Source organism: Myotis nattereri, assembly GCF_964212035.1.
Source record: "Myotis nattereri genome assembly, chromosome: 14".
NCBI lineage: Eukaryota > Metazoa > Chordata > Mammalia > Chiroptera > Vespertilionidae > Myotis > Myotis nattereri.
Genome location: NC_138089.1, coordinates 33,502,331 through 33,519,790, shown reverse-complemented (window position 1 = coordinate 33,519,790; position 17,460 = coordinate 33,502,331). Strand labels below are relative to the sequence as shown.

The 17,460-nt window shown below is 40.4% G+C and overlaps 1 protein-coding gene across 1 annotated transcript in view; it reads right to left on the bottom strand.

Annotated features, from left to right (window-relative positions):
- The window catches only part of MSL2 (MSL complex subunit 2), a 31,406-nt gene extending 14,271 nt beyond the window's left edge, over positions 1-17,135 (bottom strand). Inside the window, exon 1 of the mRNA XM_081106171.1 lies at positions 16,008-17,135. Within this exon, the coding sequence (XP_080962297.1) occupies positions 16,008-16,149 (142 nt within the window). The 5' untranslated portion in view covers positions 16,150-17,135. The remainder of the gene's footprint in view (positions 1-16,007) is intronic.
- Between the last annotated feature and the right edge of the window lie 325 nt (positions 17,136-17,460).

The following is a 17,460-nucleotide window of genomic DNA, read 5'->3' as shown; positions in this document are numbered from 1 at the left end:
CCAAACTGTTTACTGAACATCCTAATGGCTAACCTTTAGAGTTTCTTTAACTTTTATGTCTTTGGTTAACCTAAAACTATGAAAATTACTTCCTGATACTCTCAGTGATATCAATTGTTTATAAAAGGTAAGTTTCTCCAGTCAACTACCATTAGAAACTAAAAAACCAAACACTTGCCCTAACCCGTTTTTCTCAGTGATTAGAGTGTCGGCCCTCAGACTGGAGGGTCTTGGGTTTGATTCCAGTCAAGGGCATGTACCTTGGTTGCAGGCTTGATCCCCAGCCCTGGTCAGGGTGGGTGCGGGAAGCAATCAATTGATATGTCTCGCTCACATCAATGTTTCTCCCTTCCACTCTCACTAAAAATCAATGAGGGGAAAAAAAAATATCCTCAGGCAAGGATTAACCAAAAAGTAAAAAACAAATAAAGGATTAAAAAACAACAAACACTCACCACAGATTATTAAATGAATTATATATACCACTGAGACCACAACATATTCATAAACTCATCATGCCTCATTTCATATTCTAATAAGAATTAAAAGAGAATGCCAGACATCATTCTTCTTAATAATTATGTAGGGTAGCCCTTCATAGAGTGTTTTGTGGTTACAGAGCATTTATGTAATATTTTATTATTTTCATACTTTCACAAAGCAATGATAGTCTCATTAAAATATTACCAATAAGATAATACAGGCTGGTAAATTAGGTACAATTAACTTGATATATAGCTGAGCATTCAAACATTTAATCACATCAAAATAAATCTAGATACAAATTTCCTAAACTGGTGTTCCACTGAACCAGAAAGCATTTACAGGTTTGCTTTAATACACTCTTGGAGAGTCATCTCAAAATATCAGTGTCTTAAAACTGAACACTACAGCTGTCAAGAAACTTGCTTAATATGGCATTACTTAAATTTACTGGCACACTTTTTTTTTTAACTGTACTTATTAACCTCATAGTAGGAATATTCCAAGACAGCTATTCCTTTAAACAGTCACTTCTCATCCATGGGTTAGTATTAGAATCATCTAGGTGGCCTACTCCAAAAATGACTCAATGTCTGGAGATTTGGCCCAAGAATGTTTAAGATTAAATAAAATTTAAAATGTCACAGCACTGGTGGCTGCTATATGGGACAGCATAAGTTTAGAATATAATCTGACTCTGTTTCCAAACAAAAGAGAATAATCAGATTTACTCTCCCACCTGAAACCACCAAAAAACTGGACAAAACAATTGTTTTCAGATATTGAGCAACAGAAAGCACAGAACAGTGATCCCTGGGATAGGAAACAAACAAGCTAAGCCTACAACTGCCCCAGCTTATACCTAGAGATAATTTTCAGACCGCAGCACAAGGAAAGAGAGCCCAAACACACCCTAGTGATCTCCCTAAAATGAGAAGACAGAGTTGGGAGGCCAAGGCAGTTGGACTTTTCAGGCCAGAGTACTAGACATGAGAAAGCTGCACAGAGACAGAGCTCCAGATATTTAAACCAGGTCCCTTTCAAGTCTTCAGCTGAGTACCGATTAGCTTATGCACATTAGGAATTACCTCAGCCTAAAGAAAGAACACCCAGAAAGGAACGAAGTGAAAATCCCAATGTAATTCAGAGGCAACAGAATAATTCCTAATCCCAACACCAAGAGTGAGAAACATAATTCATAAGGCATCAGATTGAATAAGGCATCATCTTGCTCAGTTCTGCAGAAAAATTAGCTCCTAAAGCAGCCATGGGCAAACTACAGCCCACAGGGCCGGATGTGACCCGTTTGAAATGAATAAAACTAAAAAAAAAAAAAAAAAAAAAAAAAAAAAAAAAGACCGTACCCTTTTATGTAATGATGTTTAGTTTGAATTTATGTTAATTCACACAAACACTCCATCCATGCTTTTGTTCCGGCCCTTCGGTCCAGTTTAAGAACCCATTGTGGCCTTCTAGTCAAAAAGTTTGCCCACCCGTTAAAGGCTGCTTTGGTCCTACCTGATAAAAGCTAAAACAAGCCTCAAAAAGATCAAACTGTCTACAAATAACATAACCTCATCCCAAGAACAAAGCTCAACAATAATTATAGTACAAAAATATCTATCGCCTGGCTGGCATGGCTCAGTGGTTGAGCACTGACCTATGAACTAGGAGGTTATGGTTCAATTCCCAGTCAGGGCATATGCCCGGACTGAGGGCTCGATCTCCAGTGTGGGGTTTGCAGAAGGCAGCCAATCAATGATTCTCTCTCATCTTTGATGTTTCTGTCTCACCCTCTCCCTTCCTCTCCAAAATCAATAAAAAAATATATATATTAAAAAAAAAAGAACAGCCCTAACCGGTTTGGTTCAGTGGATAGAGCATTCATTGGCCTGTGGACTCAAGGGTCCCAGGTTTGATTCCGGTCAAGGGCATGTACCTTGGTTGCGGGCACATACCCAGTAGGGAGTGTGCAGGAGGCAGCTGATCGATGTTTCTCTCTCATTGATGTTTCTAACTCTCTATCCTTCTCCCTTCCTCTGTAAAAAAATCAATAAAATATATATATTTTTAAAAAGAACAAAAATATCTATCAACAAATTAAAATTTTACGGACAAGGTAAAAGTCACAATATCCAGCATCCAATAAAAAATTAATGAGCCCGGCTGGTGTGGCTCAGTGGTTGAGGTTCAACCCAGGAACCAAGAGGTCACCGGTTTGATTCCTAGTCAGGGCACATGCTTGGGTTGCAGGCTCCATCCCCAGTAGGGGGCATGCAACAGGCAGCTGATCAAATTATTCTCTCTCATCACTGATGTTTCTACCTCTCTCTCCCTTTCTCTTCCTCTCTGAAATCAATATGCAATAAAAATATATATTTTTTAAAAAGACAAAAAATTAATAAGGCATACAAAGAAATAGAAAACTATCACCCATAAACAGCAACATAACCTAGAAATGATAGATGAATTAGGGCAGAACATTAAAAATTAAACTTAAAACTAGAGTCCATGTGTTCAAAACTATTGTATACACTTAATAAAAGCTTCAAAATACATGAAGCAGAAACTATTAAAACTCCACAGAGAATTTGACAAAATTATAATTAAGAGATTTCAACATCTCTCAAAGACAAAATGAATAGGAAATCAGTAAGGGTAGAGAAGATTTGAACAACACTAACAAATAATTTGTGAAAATGTTTTAATTGACCAGAAACATTGTGAACCAACAACCGCCAAACAAATAAAGCAATCCCGATTTTTATCCAGGTAAGAAGGGTTCACAAAATAATTCAAGATCCCAACAGTAGAATTTTATGGTTCAAAATAATGTCGAGAGTACGAGAGACCTTACAAAATTCTCTACTTCTAAGAATTACAAATTCAAATGTCTAGAGGGACATGCAGGTAAAGTTTCTTTTTTTCTTCCTTTTTTTTTTTTAAGTGACAAAGGCTGGAAGGGAACCAAGGGCAAACTTACCTTCACCCCAAAAAGGGAGAAACCCCCTCTCAACTACTCTCAGTGATGCCATGTCATGAGGGAGTGTACACCCACTGATGCCAGACCCTACAGTTTTCTAGGGGTGCCTAAAATCTGGATTTTTATATGAAGGCTAGATTTTAAAACTATGACCAACAAATTTAGTAAAATTTTTATCAAGGTAAAAAAATGCCTAGGGGCCCTAGCCAGTTTGCCTCAGTGGATAGAGTGTCAGTCAGCCTGCAGACTTGTGATTTCTCCTTCTGGTCAAGGGTTCAATTCCTCACATCAATGTTTTTGTCTTTCCCCCTCCATTCCACTCTCTCTAAAAAATCAATGGAAAATATCTACGGATAAGGATTAACAACAACAACAAAGAGCCTGGGGGCCTAATTCACAACCAAATCTCTGCTTTAGTCCAATAAAATAAAACTAAGATAAATTAATTTGTTCAAATTATCAAGGCAGACAGTACCATCTGGCCACATCTAAAACACTCTGGACATGAACACAAAGGTCCACACTTTTAGAAGAAATTGAACTCAGGGTGCTTCCAGGACAGATACTTAGTGATGTCTACCTTCTCAGAGAAGATATGAAAACTGTCATCCAATAATTGAAAAGGTAAAATTTTATCAAAGGCTTTTTTCAATTGTTCCAGACGACCAAAAAAAAATGAGGAGGAGACAATTATAGAGAAGGAGACTTGGGTAAATTGGAAGAACTTTCTAAAGAAACCAACTTTTCTAAAGAAAAAAGTTATCAAACAATGATATGGCTATTGTGCAGAGTAGAATTTAGCTCCCTAACCCAGAATTATTCAGAAAAGGCTTGGATGAACTTTTAATATTACAGAAAGGATTCTTTGATGTGAAGAAATAGCTGTATGATATATGATCCCTTCTGCCTAAGGCTTTATAAATTCTCATCATGAAGAATAACCCAGTAAATATCTTCCTTGTAAGACCTACATAAAAATTGAGCTGGTAGGCTCAGTGACACCATGTAGAGATCCCTGAGTCAGCCCACAGCTTCTGGTAAATTTGATATAGTTATATCCTACGTCCTATCCTGAATATGTTCAGTCACAGGCTGGACAACCAAATGATTAACTGTAGAGAGGATTCAGAAATGCATCACAAGAATACCTGAATTGGAATGCTGCTTTCTAATCCTAGATTCCTGTATTACATATTGCCAGAGTCCTAGATATCAGAACCTTAGGCAGAGATTTGAACGTCAAGGGAAAAACATTTAGAAGGATTGGTAGGGGGCTGAAAGTCCTTAGGTTGTTACACTCTAAACTCACACCCCCACTTTAGATATGCCTTTAAATACTATATAAAGAATCGCTTCTCAGCCTTTTGGCTAAGATTAAGTATAAATATTACATAAAGAATTTTAATGCCGAAACCGGTTTGGCTCAGTGGATAGAGCATCGGCCTGCGGACTGAGGGGTCCCGGGTTCGATTCCGGTCAAGGGCATGTACCTGGGTTGTGGGCACATCCCCAGTGGGAGATGTGCAGGAGGCAGCTGATCGATGTTTCTCTCCCATCGATGTTTCTAACTCTCTGTCTCTCTCCCTTCCTCTCTGTAAAAAATCAATAAAATATATTAAAAAAAAAAAGAATTTTAAAAACATTCAACCTTTCCAGAAAACATACTAATTTCCAAGGTAAAGACCAGGCAACATCTTAACTGCACATTTTCTGTAGGTTATAACTAAGAAAACAGACAAATGTAAACTGATAAGACAACTAAAATCAGCACACACAAAATACACTGGGTGCAAAACTAGATTAAAACAGCTTGAAAAAAAAACAGATATTCCAACTCTGCAAAGATTCAAGATCTCTGGAGTAAAAGGGTAATGAATGAAAATTCTGCTGAATTATTATGGAGGAGTCGGAACAAGAAAATAGCCAGATATACAGTAATTAAGGTGAAAGTCTACTCCTGACAAGGGAACAAAAATAATAATCTTTAAAAGAAAAAAAAAGAATAAGGGTTTGAAATTAAATGGACAAGAAGACAAAAGTGACTCCTGGACACAAAGAAAAATGTAAGAAAAGTTAGAATAACAACTTTGAAATACCACTTTTTTAAAATAAAAGATAAAATTTAGAAAGTACACCAGAACTCGAAAAAACAAATTTAAATGAATCATACATAAAAGTAGCTAAGTGGACTCTGAGGGATATGTCAACTGAGAGAAGCCAATACAATAAGGCATTAACCAACGAATGATGGCGTGCTATGGATGTTATCAATATGATATGAGTGTTCATATGAAAATAAGGAATGCAAAGAAAGGAGACCTGGATGTTCAAATTAACTTGAGGGACTGATAACCACAACCCCAAGACTCAGAAGATATGTTGTTATACTATATCAAATAGTATATAAAATTATTTTAAAATCAAAGTTTCCAGGGAAGGGCATAAAATAAAAGTTTTTAGATTACTTTTTATCCTTTCCTAATTATATTTCCAATATTTCCTCACCCCTAAACACCAATCACCATCACATTATTCGACATTGTCTCATCCTTCTCTTCATTCTCCTTAGGCCCACACCTGAACTGCTCTAATTTCTATCTTAACTGCAACCTCTCCCAAAATCTATACCAAATTGCTAAACCCTTGAAGAATATTTTAATTGGGCTGTCCCTATATCATTTCAAACTAGCCTACCCAAATTCTTCATGTCCTTCCAAACTTCATTTCTGATATGAACTTTTGACTCCTGCAATTTTTCCCACGCATCTGTATTAAACTGCCAGGTTTTGTCAGTTCTTAAATATAATTCAAAACATTTTATCAAGTATATGCTATGTGAAAGCACTGTGCTAGACATGTTTATAAATTTTAGAATAGGAAATGTCTCATTTAACCTATTCATAGTGAGGCCCTGGCCAGTGTGGCTCAGTTGGTTGAGCATCATTCCGTGCACCCAGAGGTCGCTGGTTCAATTCCTGGTCAGGGCACATGCCTAGGTTATAGGCTCCATCCCCAGTGGAGGAGGCGGGTGGGGGAAAGTGCAGGAGGCAGCCCAGATTGATGTTTCTCTCTCTTTCTCCCTTCCTCTCAATACAAACGTATTTTTTTAACCTGTTTATAGTGAAATATGACAAAGTATATGGAGAGTACACATCAAAGAATTAAAGTATTATGATGACCATAAGACAAAAATTTCCCTTAGCATTTTCTATGTTGTTCCCTTACCACTGCCACCACTATTCAGTAATCAATCCCATATTCTACTCCTAAATCAATCTTTTCTAAAACAGAATTTAAAGTACATCCCTCTCCTAGTTAAAATGTTTCTCAAATGCTTACAACAGTGATTTACAAATCCCCTGTCCCATATCAAGACCGGAGGGAGGTGTTAAATAAAGGTTACAAGGCACTCAAGGCACTACCCACAGAAATTCCAATTCAATCAGTCTGATAATTGGGAATCTGAATTTTAACAAGCCCTTTAGATTATATTTGATTTTGGCAACCTATAGAAGACACTTTTTTAAAAAACTTTATCAACTTTAGAGAGAGAAAGAAAGAGGGAAAGGGATTCTCATAGCCACTTGGCCTGGAGGTCAAACCCTCCCTGGTATTAGCTACAACAATCAAGGTTTAACTATAATACTGCGCACAAAGACCACTAGGGGGTGCACCAAGGAAGCATAACAAAATGCGGAGACAAAGAAACAGGACAAAATTGTCAATGGAAGATATAGAGTTCAGAACCACACTTTTAAGGTCTCTCAAGAACTGTTTAGAAGCCGCCGATAAACTTAATGAGATCTACAAGAAAACCAATGAGACCCTCGATGTTATATTGGGGAACCAACTAGAAATTAAGCATACACAGACTGAAATAACGAATATTATACAGACTCCCGACAGCAGACCAGAGGAGCGCAAGAATCAAGTCAATGATTTGAAATGCGAGGAAGCAAAAAACACCCAACCGGAAAAGCAAAATGAAAAAAGAATCCAAAAATGAGAGGATAGTGTAAGGAGCCTCTGGGGCAGCTTCAAGCGTACCAACATCAGAATTATAGGGGTGCCAGAAGATGAGAGAGAGCAAGATATTGAAAACCTATTTGAAGAAATAATGACAGAAAACTTCCCCCACCTGGTGAAAGAAATGGACTTACAGGTCCAAGAAGCCCGGAGAACCCCAAACAAAAGGAATCCAAAGAGGACCACACCAAGACACATCATAATTAAAATGCCAAGAGCAAAAGATAAAGAGAGAATCTTAAAAACAGCAAGAGAAAGAAACTCAGTTACCTACAAGGGAATACCCATACGACTGTCAGCTGATTTCTCAACAGAAACTTTGCAGGCCAGAAGGGAGTGGCAAGAAATATTCAAAGTGATGAATACCAAGAACCTACAACCAAGATTACTTTATCCAGCAAAGCTATCATTCAGAATTGAAGGTCAGATAAAGAGCTTCACAGATAAGGAAAAGCTAAAGGAGTTCATCACCACCAAACCAGGATTATATGAAATGCTGAAAGGTATCCTTTAAGAAGAGGAAGAGGAAGAAAAGGGTAAAGATACAAATTATGAACAACAAATATGCATCTATCAACAAGTGAATCTAAGAATCAAGTGAATAAATAATCTGATGAACAGAATGAACTGGTGATTATAATAGAATCAGGGACATAGAAACGGAATGGACTGACTATTCTTGGGGGGGAAAGGGGTGTGGGAGATGCGGGAAGAGACTGGACAAAAATCATGCACCTATGGATGAGGACAGTGGGTGGGGAGTGAGGGCAGAGGGTGGGGCGGGAACTGGGAGGAGGGGAGTTATGGGGGGGAAAAAAGAGGAACAAATGTAATAATCTGAACAATAAAGATTTAATTAAAAAAAAATTCTAGAAAATGGAAACTAAAAAAAAAGAAAGAGGGAAGGGGGGGGGGGGGAGAGCGAGCAAGAAGGACATAGAAACATCAATTTGTTGTCCCACTTATTTATGCATTCATTGGTTGATTCTTCTATGTGCCCTGACCAGGACTGAACCCACAATCCTGTCGAATTGGGACAATGCTCTAACCAACTGAGCTACCCAGCCAGAACTAAAACACACTTGAAAAAAAGAAAAAAAAACCACATCTACAAAATAAATGTCAAATTCCTTAGCCTGGCATTAAAGGTCCCCACACAAAAGGCTCTGAGTAACCACTATACTGCAAGGGGTCTCTCCCCTTCATGGAAATAAAATTTTCTGCAACCTCAACAAGCCAACTGTTCTCTCCATCAAGCCTTACTGAAAAAGAGCAACTAACTTAACCATTTTTCTTGGTCCTACTCAAGCCCCACACTTCCTAGATTTCACTTAAACTGAAACAATTTCTCCTGCCTAATTCTACATCCCATACAGCCATCCTTGAACCATTATTCAAACTATTAACTTTTCAGAATTTTTACAGTACTAAAAGAGGAACTGTAAAAAGATTTTTCTTAGGAAAAGAACCAAACAAATGGTTAAATAAATGTGTGAAATAAAAGAAGTGCATCTACCAGGCAAATTACTAACTACTGTTCCTCTTTACCAGCCCACTAGATAAATGCTCCCTAAAGAATTCTTCCTGCCAAACCGGTTTGGCTCAGTGGATAGAGCTTCGGCCTGCGGACTGAAAGGACCCAGGTTCGATTCCGGTCAAGGGCATGTACCTGGGTTGCGGGCACATCTCCAGTGGGAGATGTGCAGGAGGTGGCTGGTCGATGTTTCTCTCTCATCGATGTTTCTAACTCTCTATCTCTCTCCCTTCCTTTCTGTAAAAAATCAATAAAATATATTTAAAAAAAAAAAAGAATTCTTCCCGTATCAGAGAGAACAGGTGAACTTAAGTCCCTCCCCCCCCCCCCCAAAAAACTGGTAAACCAACTCTGCTTTAACACTAATCAGATGTTCTTAAACGATACTCAGAACAGCTATTCAAAAACAAATTATATGAAGGGAAATATTCATTTATGGCTAATTTCTAAAATTTTACATATGCAATAAAGTTAATTTATGAATGGTTCTACAGAATTAATAAAAACGTAGTAAGTGAAATAAGTTTTCAAGATAAAAAATAATAGTGATTCACCCTGGCCAGGTGAATCTCTGTGGCTCAATTGGTTGGAGTGTCATCCCATCTACCAAGAGGCTGCTGGTTCAATTCCCGGTCAGGGTGCATACCTAGGTTTGAGATTTGATACCCAGTCAGGGCACGTACAGAAGGTGACCAATCGCTGTTTCTCTCCCTCTCCCTCTCCCCCTCTCCCTCTCTCTTTCTCCCCCTTCTTACTCTCTCTTTTTTCCCCCTCTCTCTAACATCAATAAGCATATCCCCCAGTGAGGATTAAAAAAAAAAAAGTTGGTGATTCTTCAAGATGATATACAAATGACCAACAAGCATATGATCAATGTCACTAAATCATTATAGAAATCAAAATCAAAATCACAATGAGGTATCACCTCACACTCATTAGAATGGCTACTATCAAAAAAATATTTTGCCTGGTAAGCATGGCTCAGTGGTTGAGCATCAACCTATGAACCAGGAGGTCACAGTTCAATTCCTGGTCAGGGTATATGTCCTGGTTGCAGGCTAGATCCCCAGAGTGGAGTGTGCAGGAGGCAGCCGATCAATGATTCTCTCTCATCATTGATGTTTCTCTCTCTCTCTCCCTCTCTGAAATCAATAAAAATATATTTTAAATAAACATTTTTTAAAACAGAAAATACAGCCTGGTCAGTATGACTCAGTGGTTAAAGGTCGACCCATTCCCAGTCAAGGCAAATGCCCGGGTTGCTGGCTCAATCCCCAGTAGGGCGAGTGTAGGAGGCAGCTGATCAATGACTCTCCTCTCATCCCCTCCCTGAAATCAATTTTAAAAAATAAGTAAAAACAAAAAATAAATTTTAAAAAATTTCATGTGTTCACTTAACCATTGGAGATTTAGGTTTAAAAAAAAAATAATTAAGATGGCAAATTTAGCCCTAGCTGGTTTGGCTCACTGGATAGAGCATCAGCCTGTGGACTGAAGGGTCTCGAAGGGTCTCAGGCTCCATACCGGTCAAGGGCATGTACCTATGTTGCAAGCTCAATCTCAAGGTACCTCCAGGAGACAACCAATCAATGTTTATCAGTCTCTCCCCCTCCCTTCCGCTCTCTCTAAAAATCAATGGAAAAGTATCCGTGGGTGGGGATTAACAAAAAAAAAAGAAAGATACCAAATTTTATACTATGTGTTTACTAATAATAAAAAATTTTAACTACAGTGATTTTAAGTAGAAGAAAAATAAAATCTTAAGTATCAAATGAACTCTTAATTTTTTAAAATCCAGGTTAGAAAAATATAAATCCAGGCTTGACAAAAATATAAAATATTAATATAATACATACACTTATTCAAATGGCCTTTTAATTTAAATGTGCAAACTTGTAAGACCTCAAATAATATAATAAATTTGATCTGTAGAATCAAATCCTGTTAGAGTTGGGTGTGTAGTTTGCCCGGCTGGTGAGGCTCAGTGGATTGAGCAACATCCATGAAGCAAGGAGGTCCAGGGTACATGCCCAGAATGTGGACTGGATCCCCAGTGGGGGGTGTGTAGGAGGCAGTTGATATTTCTTTCCCTCTCTCCCTTCCTATCTAAAAATAAATAAAAATATATTAAGAATAAATAAAAAATGTGTAGTTTGCAATAAGACACTCAAAGCTATATGTTCAAATTCCAGTTAAGAAGATTCTTACTATTTATAAATTATTTGTTCTGTCAAAACCAAAGTTAATTCCAATATTCCACACTGGAAGAGATTCTTAAGACATCTACTCCACTAATTCCAGGGGGGTGGAATACATACAATGGCAAAAGAGAAAAATAAGTAAAGTGAAGGTAGTTGTTCGGAAAGCTAAATCTATTTGGTTTTAAGGCAAATACTTCATTTGAGAGCATATCCTTCCTACTCTGAAACTTCGACTTTTTAATAATTTAATCCATTCAACAAGTTAAACCAGTAACTGTCAGGTACTGGGCTACTATAGTAAACAAAACAAGCAAGGCTCTCACCCTTAGGGAACCAACTACCTACCTACCTAAAAGATAGGCTTTTGTCTTTAAGTCCTCTCACATTCAAAACAAAAACTTGTTTAGTCTATATCACTTTATGTGTTTCAATGGGGAACACTAATCTCCAGCCCCTCCCCATTTTGTAAATGAAAAATTGAATGTCTAGAACAGCGGTTCTCACCCTGTGGGTCGCGACCCCTTTGGGGGTCGAACGACCCTTTCACAGGGGTCACCTAAGACCATTGGGAAACACATATATAATTACATATTGTTTTTGTGAGTAGTCACTATGCTTCAATTATGTTCAATTTGTAACAATGAAAATACATCCTGCATATCAGATATTTACATTATGATTCATAACCTTAGCAAAATTACAGTTATGAAGTAGCAACGAAAATAATTTTATGGCTGGGGGTCACCACAACATGAGGAACTGTATTATTAAAGGGTCACGGCATTAGGAAGGTTGAGAACCACTGGTCTAGAAGGTCCAAAAATATTAAGTAAATCCAAAGGTAAAACCCCTTTGTTCTTAGACTCTAATTAAAACACCAGGAGCCCCACTGAGGCTCAGTTGGTTGGAGCATTGTCTCATGCACCAGAAGGTCCCAAGTTCAATTCCCGGTTACAACCCAGGGCACATACCTAGGTTGTAAGTTCCATCCCAAGTCAGGGAACATATAGGAGGCAACTGATGCATGTTAATTCTCTCACATTGATGTTTCTCTCTCTCTCTCCCCCACTCTTCCTCTCTAAAAAAATAAAAACACCAGGAAAATATTCATGAGTAGAGATTTGATCCTGATTACTTTACAGGACTCTTATAAATGTCTCAGAAAGTAAAAGTTTTCCATTCAACACATCCTTCCAACTCTAACAGAATTTGATTCTACATATTTCTACATATAAAACTTGTTATATTACTTGAGGACTTGCAAGTTTAATGGAAAACTTTAAATCCCTAGGACAGAATTTATTAAGTTCCATGGCATTAAAAAAAGAAAAGAAATTATACTTCCTGCTACATGATAAAGCATGTCGTCCCAATATTTAGAGCAAGGGGGAAAAACTGACACAAAAAGTAGTAGTCACTATAATTCTGTTTTATGGCCTAGAAAGTACAGTAATTCTATGAAGCAATATCCCATTCACCTGAAGCTTCAGAAGGTTTAAATATACAAGGCAATTGAAAAACCAAAACCGTGATAAACAGCTAATTTACATATCAAACAATAACAAAACCCGAAGTTGCAGAGAATAGTCTAAGTTTGACAGTAATTGACCTGACAGTTTAGTCTCTTCGCTCACCTCCTCCTCCCTCTCTACTTCTGCACAAGGGATATTAAGTACATATATGTGCCAGACACCAACTCCATAGACTTGTTCTCATAGGGTCAAAAGGTTTTTCCCCACTAAAAAGCAAGCCCACATATAACAAATTTGGAGAAACAAACTTGAAGAAGGTATAGTCATCCTCCATTTGTAGATAAAGGAAGTTGAGGCAAAAACTTAAAGTAACTTGTCTACACAAAAGCAGAAGAATCAAGCTTTGAACCTAACTACAAAGTTTGTAAGTCTTTTACTTTCCCTCCCTCACCTACTCTCACTTTCTTCCTGTGTCTCATAAACACCTACACGCAAGTCACTGCCAGTGACAAGTCAAGAGGAACACAAAAACGTACAAAATCATGGTATTTTCCCTAATGTATCAGAAGAATTAGTTATAAAAACTGCACCGACAAAAAAATTAAAATAAAATAAAAACTGCACTGAAAGAGTTTTAAGTGCCTGTGACTGGAACAAAAGGTTACAGAGACTCAAAGGACAAAGAGAACTTTTTAGTGGGAAAGAAGAAAACATAAGGCATGTATGTATGTTTGAAAAGGCAAAAAATATCAACCTGGCTGAAGCAGAGCAATTATGTAAGGGAGCAGTTGAATACAGGCTGAAAGGGTAGGACTGCATCATATGTTGGAGGGCCTGTTGAAACAAACTCCCTATTTACAGCATGCAGCAAGACAGAATTACACTTTACTTTTACTTACCTTCATGAAAGAAAATTGCACAGGCCCTAGAATTGAATGAGTTTATGTTTTTCAACTAAGAAAGAGAGTCTAGGATAGCACCTGATACAAAGTTTTATTAAATGCTGGATCTGAATTCAAAGAACTGATTTGTTCCCCTATCTATTGATAACCACAGACTACATGGGGGGCGGGGGGGGGGGGGACCACCAAGGAGGGAGGCCTGAAGCTACATCCAGATTGCTGAAATTTTATGCCAACTACTCAGTTACAAGGAAGTAGAATCCACAAATCTTTTCCATAGAATGGAGGGGGAGGGAAAGTGAACAAGAAAAAATTATTACAAAGCTCCACTTGTCAGAAAAATTCCCCTTGTGTTGCCAAGACTGGTTTTAAAAAATATTTAAAAACGACACTTGGGGACTCTTTAAATATAATTTTATCTTTAATGGCAATTTTATTTTTAAATCCAGGTTAGAATCTGGGGGAAATGTTCAATTAGACCACAACTAACCTGAAGCTACTGATAAGAACTTCAAATCCAAGTACCTACACAATTCAAAACTACCATTTCCCCCCTTAGAGAGTTAAATCCCATCTACCTAGTAAAAAGGAGACTTATCAGATCTTCAAGTGTTACCTGGATAACATCCCTCTCTACTGCTGTTCTATCTAGCAGCCCTATGTCCGCTCTTTCCCCTACTTCATCCCTACCTCAGCAATCCACCCCCCAAACCTCCAAGAATGGTTTGTGGATAAGAAAGGTATAGCAGCTCCATTTCCTCAGTCCACAAACTATCAAAAGCTGTTAAAAATAAATAAATAAACAAATAAATAAAGCACTCCATAAAAATTCGCAGTGGGGTAAGAGGGAATCTTGAAACCAATCAAATTCTAATGCTTACATTAGTAAAATTTAATCTGAAAGGAAACTTGAAATCTAGCCCAAAACTCATTTTTTATATTAAAAAATTGAGACCCAGGCCAGTTTAGTGATTTGCCCAGGGCAAGTGATTCTCTATAAAGTTGTTAAGATTCAACCAGTCACAGTAGAACTTAATCACCTTCTAACAGAGTTACTTAAATTTTTATGAGATTAAGTACCTGGTGTACAAAAAAAACACAATCTTCACCTCTTCTGCATTCCTTCAGTGCCGTCCCCCAGAGCTATACAGAAAATGCTAGATGAATCTCAAATTAATAATCACAAAATTACACTTCTTTATCTAATTTAAGACAACGTGAAAGCCTGAAATGCCTAAATTTCTGAAATACTGACTAAACATGTGAGTGGATCAACAAAACCTCAAAATTTGTGTCGTAATAAGAATACGAAGTGGACTATATTACTGTTTTTTTGGCCAGCTGCCCTTTCCTTTGTATATTAACGTTTTCATCGTGTCTGTTTTTTTTTTGGGGGGGGGGGTAATAGTTATTATACATGCAGTTAACCCAAATTATTACTTTTGAGAAACTTCGATTTATTAAACAACTTAGCATCTCCATCTCTCAAAAATAACTTGAAAATATCCTCCCCACCACACTATTTTTTTGATACAGTTTTATTGATTTCAGAGAGGAAGGGAGAGGGAGAGAGAGAGATGAGAATCATTGATCGGCTGCCTCCTGCACACCCCGCTCTGGGAATCGAGCCCGCAACCTGGACATGCGCCCCTGACTGGAATCAAACCCGGGACCCTTCAGTCCACGGGCCGACGCTCTAACCACTGAGCCAAACCAGTTAGGGCCACACTAATATTTTTTTAATAGAAATACCTAAAATAACCTTCTACCAGGCCACAATGTATTAAAGCCACAAAATCAGTACGAAACGTAATCCTGTAAAAATCCCACTAGCTAAAAAGTATTTAGTACCCTATCAAGTATTCCCTGGCGCACTGTTTCCCGTCCGACTGTCAAAGCATTTGTGGAAGGACCTGGGGGCAAGTTCCGCACCGAGTTCACTAGCTGTGGGCGCGTCACAGTCTACCAGCACCCACACACAACACCAGTTTGGGGAAATGCAAACACGCCACATGTACATGTTTTAACCGGATTTAACTAAGCTAGGTATTAAATCAATTCTTGTACCGAAGGTTAAAAAAAAAAAAAAAGGCAGCAGGATACGTGCATATTTCACGTCACTTAAAAAGCCATCATCAGAAATGCTAAGGAACTGACCTAAGATGAAATAAACAGTTTCAAACGTTCAGACCGCTGTACAAAGCGGTTTGGAAGGATTCTTTCTGAAATGCCGGGTGAAAGTCCTTTGGAGTGTCAAAACTAATGACTGTATACCACTGCACAAATAACAAAAGCTTAATAATGCAAACTACCAAGTTCTCGAACCGTTCCCGTTACCATTGCCCAAAGGTATTTAAAAAAAGAAAGAAAAAAAGCCTAAAAAGGGAACAATAAAAGGTGTCTCACCGCAAACACAGCACGAGAGGGACTGTCGGAAGTAAGGCAAGAGCCTGTTAATCTCGGTAAACGCCTTGGGGTCTCCGGGGTCGTAGTTGAGCACTAGGCGGCTCGCGGAAATGTAGAGAGCAGTAGCATTCACGGGGTTCATTGCAGACACTTCGACACCGTTGGCTCCCGGTTGAAAAAAAATTCCGGATCCAACTTTGTGAGCAGCCTGGGAACAATGGCGAATTTGCAACAATTGGGAGGAAATCAGAGCAGAACCACTGGCCAAAGTAGTCACCAAAATCCGTGCAAGTTTTCGAGGCTGAAGCAATCCTCCCACACATGGGGCCTCGGCGCCCCTCCTCCGTCCCTGAGACTTGCAGATGAAGAAGAAGAAAAAAAAAAGTAGAGGAACCAGCGTTCGAGTTTGTCCCAGGCGGCCGCGGGGCGCAGAACGTGGCGGCTTCGGGGCTCGGGCCGCGACTCGGGGAACAGTCTAGCCCCGCGGCTCGGCGGGCGGCCTGCGCTCGGGCTGCATCTCCGGACGCGGAGGTATCTCCTCAGGTCGAGCTGGGCGGGAGCGGGACCCGGCCCGGTCCGAGGGGCGGGCACGCTTCTCACCGGCGGCAGGGCCCCTACTCCATCACAGCGCTCGCTGCGGAGGCAGCGGCGACGGCAAGGACGACAGCTCCTGGGTCAGCTTCCTCGATCTAGTGCCCGAAGCCGCGGCGGCTCCGAAGGCGGCTGTTGCGGAGGGCCGAGGCCGCCGCCGCGCTCTCCATATCGCACGCGGGGCCCGGCCTGAGCCCGCTCTCCGCCCCGGCGATTACAGCCCCGCTGTTCCAGGAGGCGTCGAGGCGGGAAAGTCCGTCCCGCAACCGACGGGGGAGGGCCGGCCGGGAGGGAGGAAGTTCGCGGGCCGGCGGCGGCGGCGGAGCGGCGGGAGGGGGCGGGGAGCAGGCCCAGCCGGGCCGCGGCGGCGCCCCTCGCTCCTTAGGCGCTCGCTCCGAGGTCACCAGGCGCAAGCGCCGCCCCTCACTGCCCGGTCATCTTCTCCGCGCTGCACACACGGACACCGCCTCCGCCAAGCACGACGGCCGCCGCCGCCCACGGAGCCCGCCCGGCCGCGGCAGAGGCGAGCGCTCACACAGCCAGGCCCGCCGCCGCCCAGCGCACACAGCAGGCCCCGCCGCAGGCCCCTCCCCCCGCGCCTCGCCGCCCTCACCCCGACTCCACGCGCCCCTCTAGCTCGGTAGGGCCCGGGCTGCTGCGGCCTTAATGGATCCTGCGGTCTGTGCGGTGCCCCAAGCCCGGCCGGAGACGACGACCGTTACCCCAACGGGCAAAGCCACTGTCATCCCCGAGACTCCCCCGCCGCCGTCGTCGCTGGCGCTCGCACGCATGCGCAGAGCACACTCTCACCCCTCCCCCCCGCCCTTTCCTTTCCCTTGGCTTCCCTTTTCCCCTGCTTCTC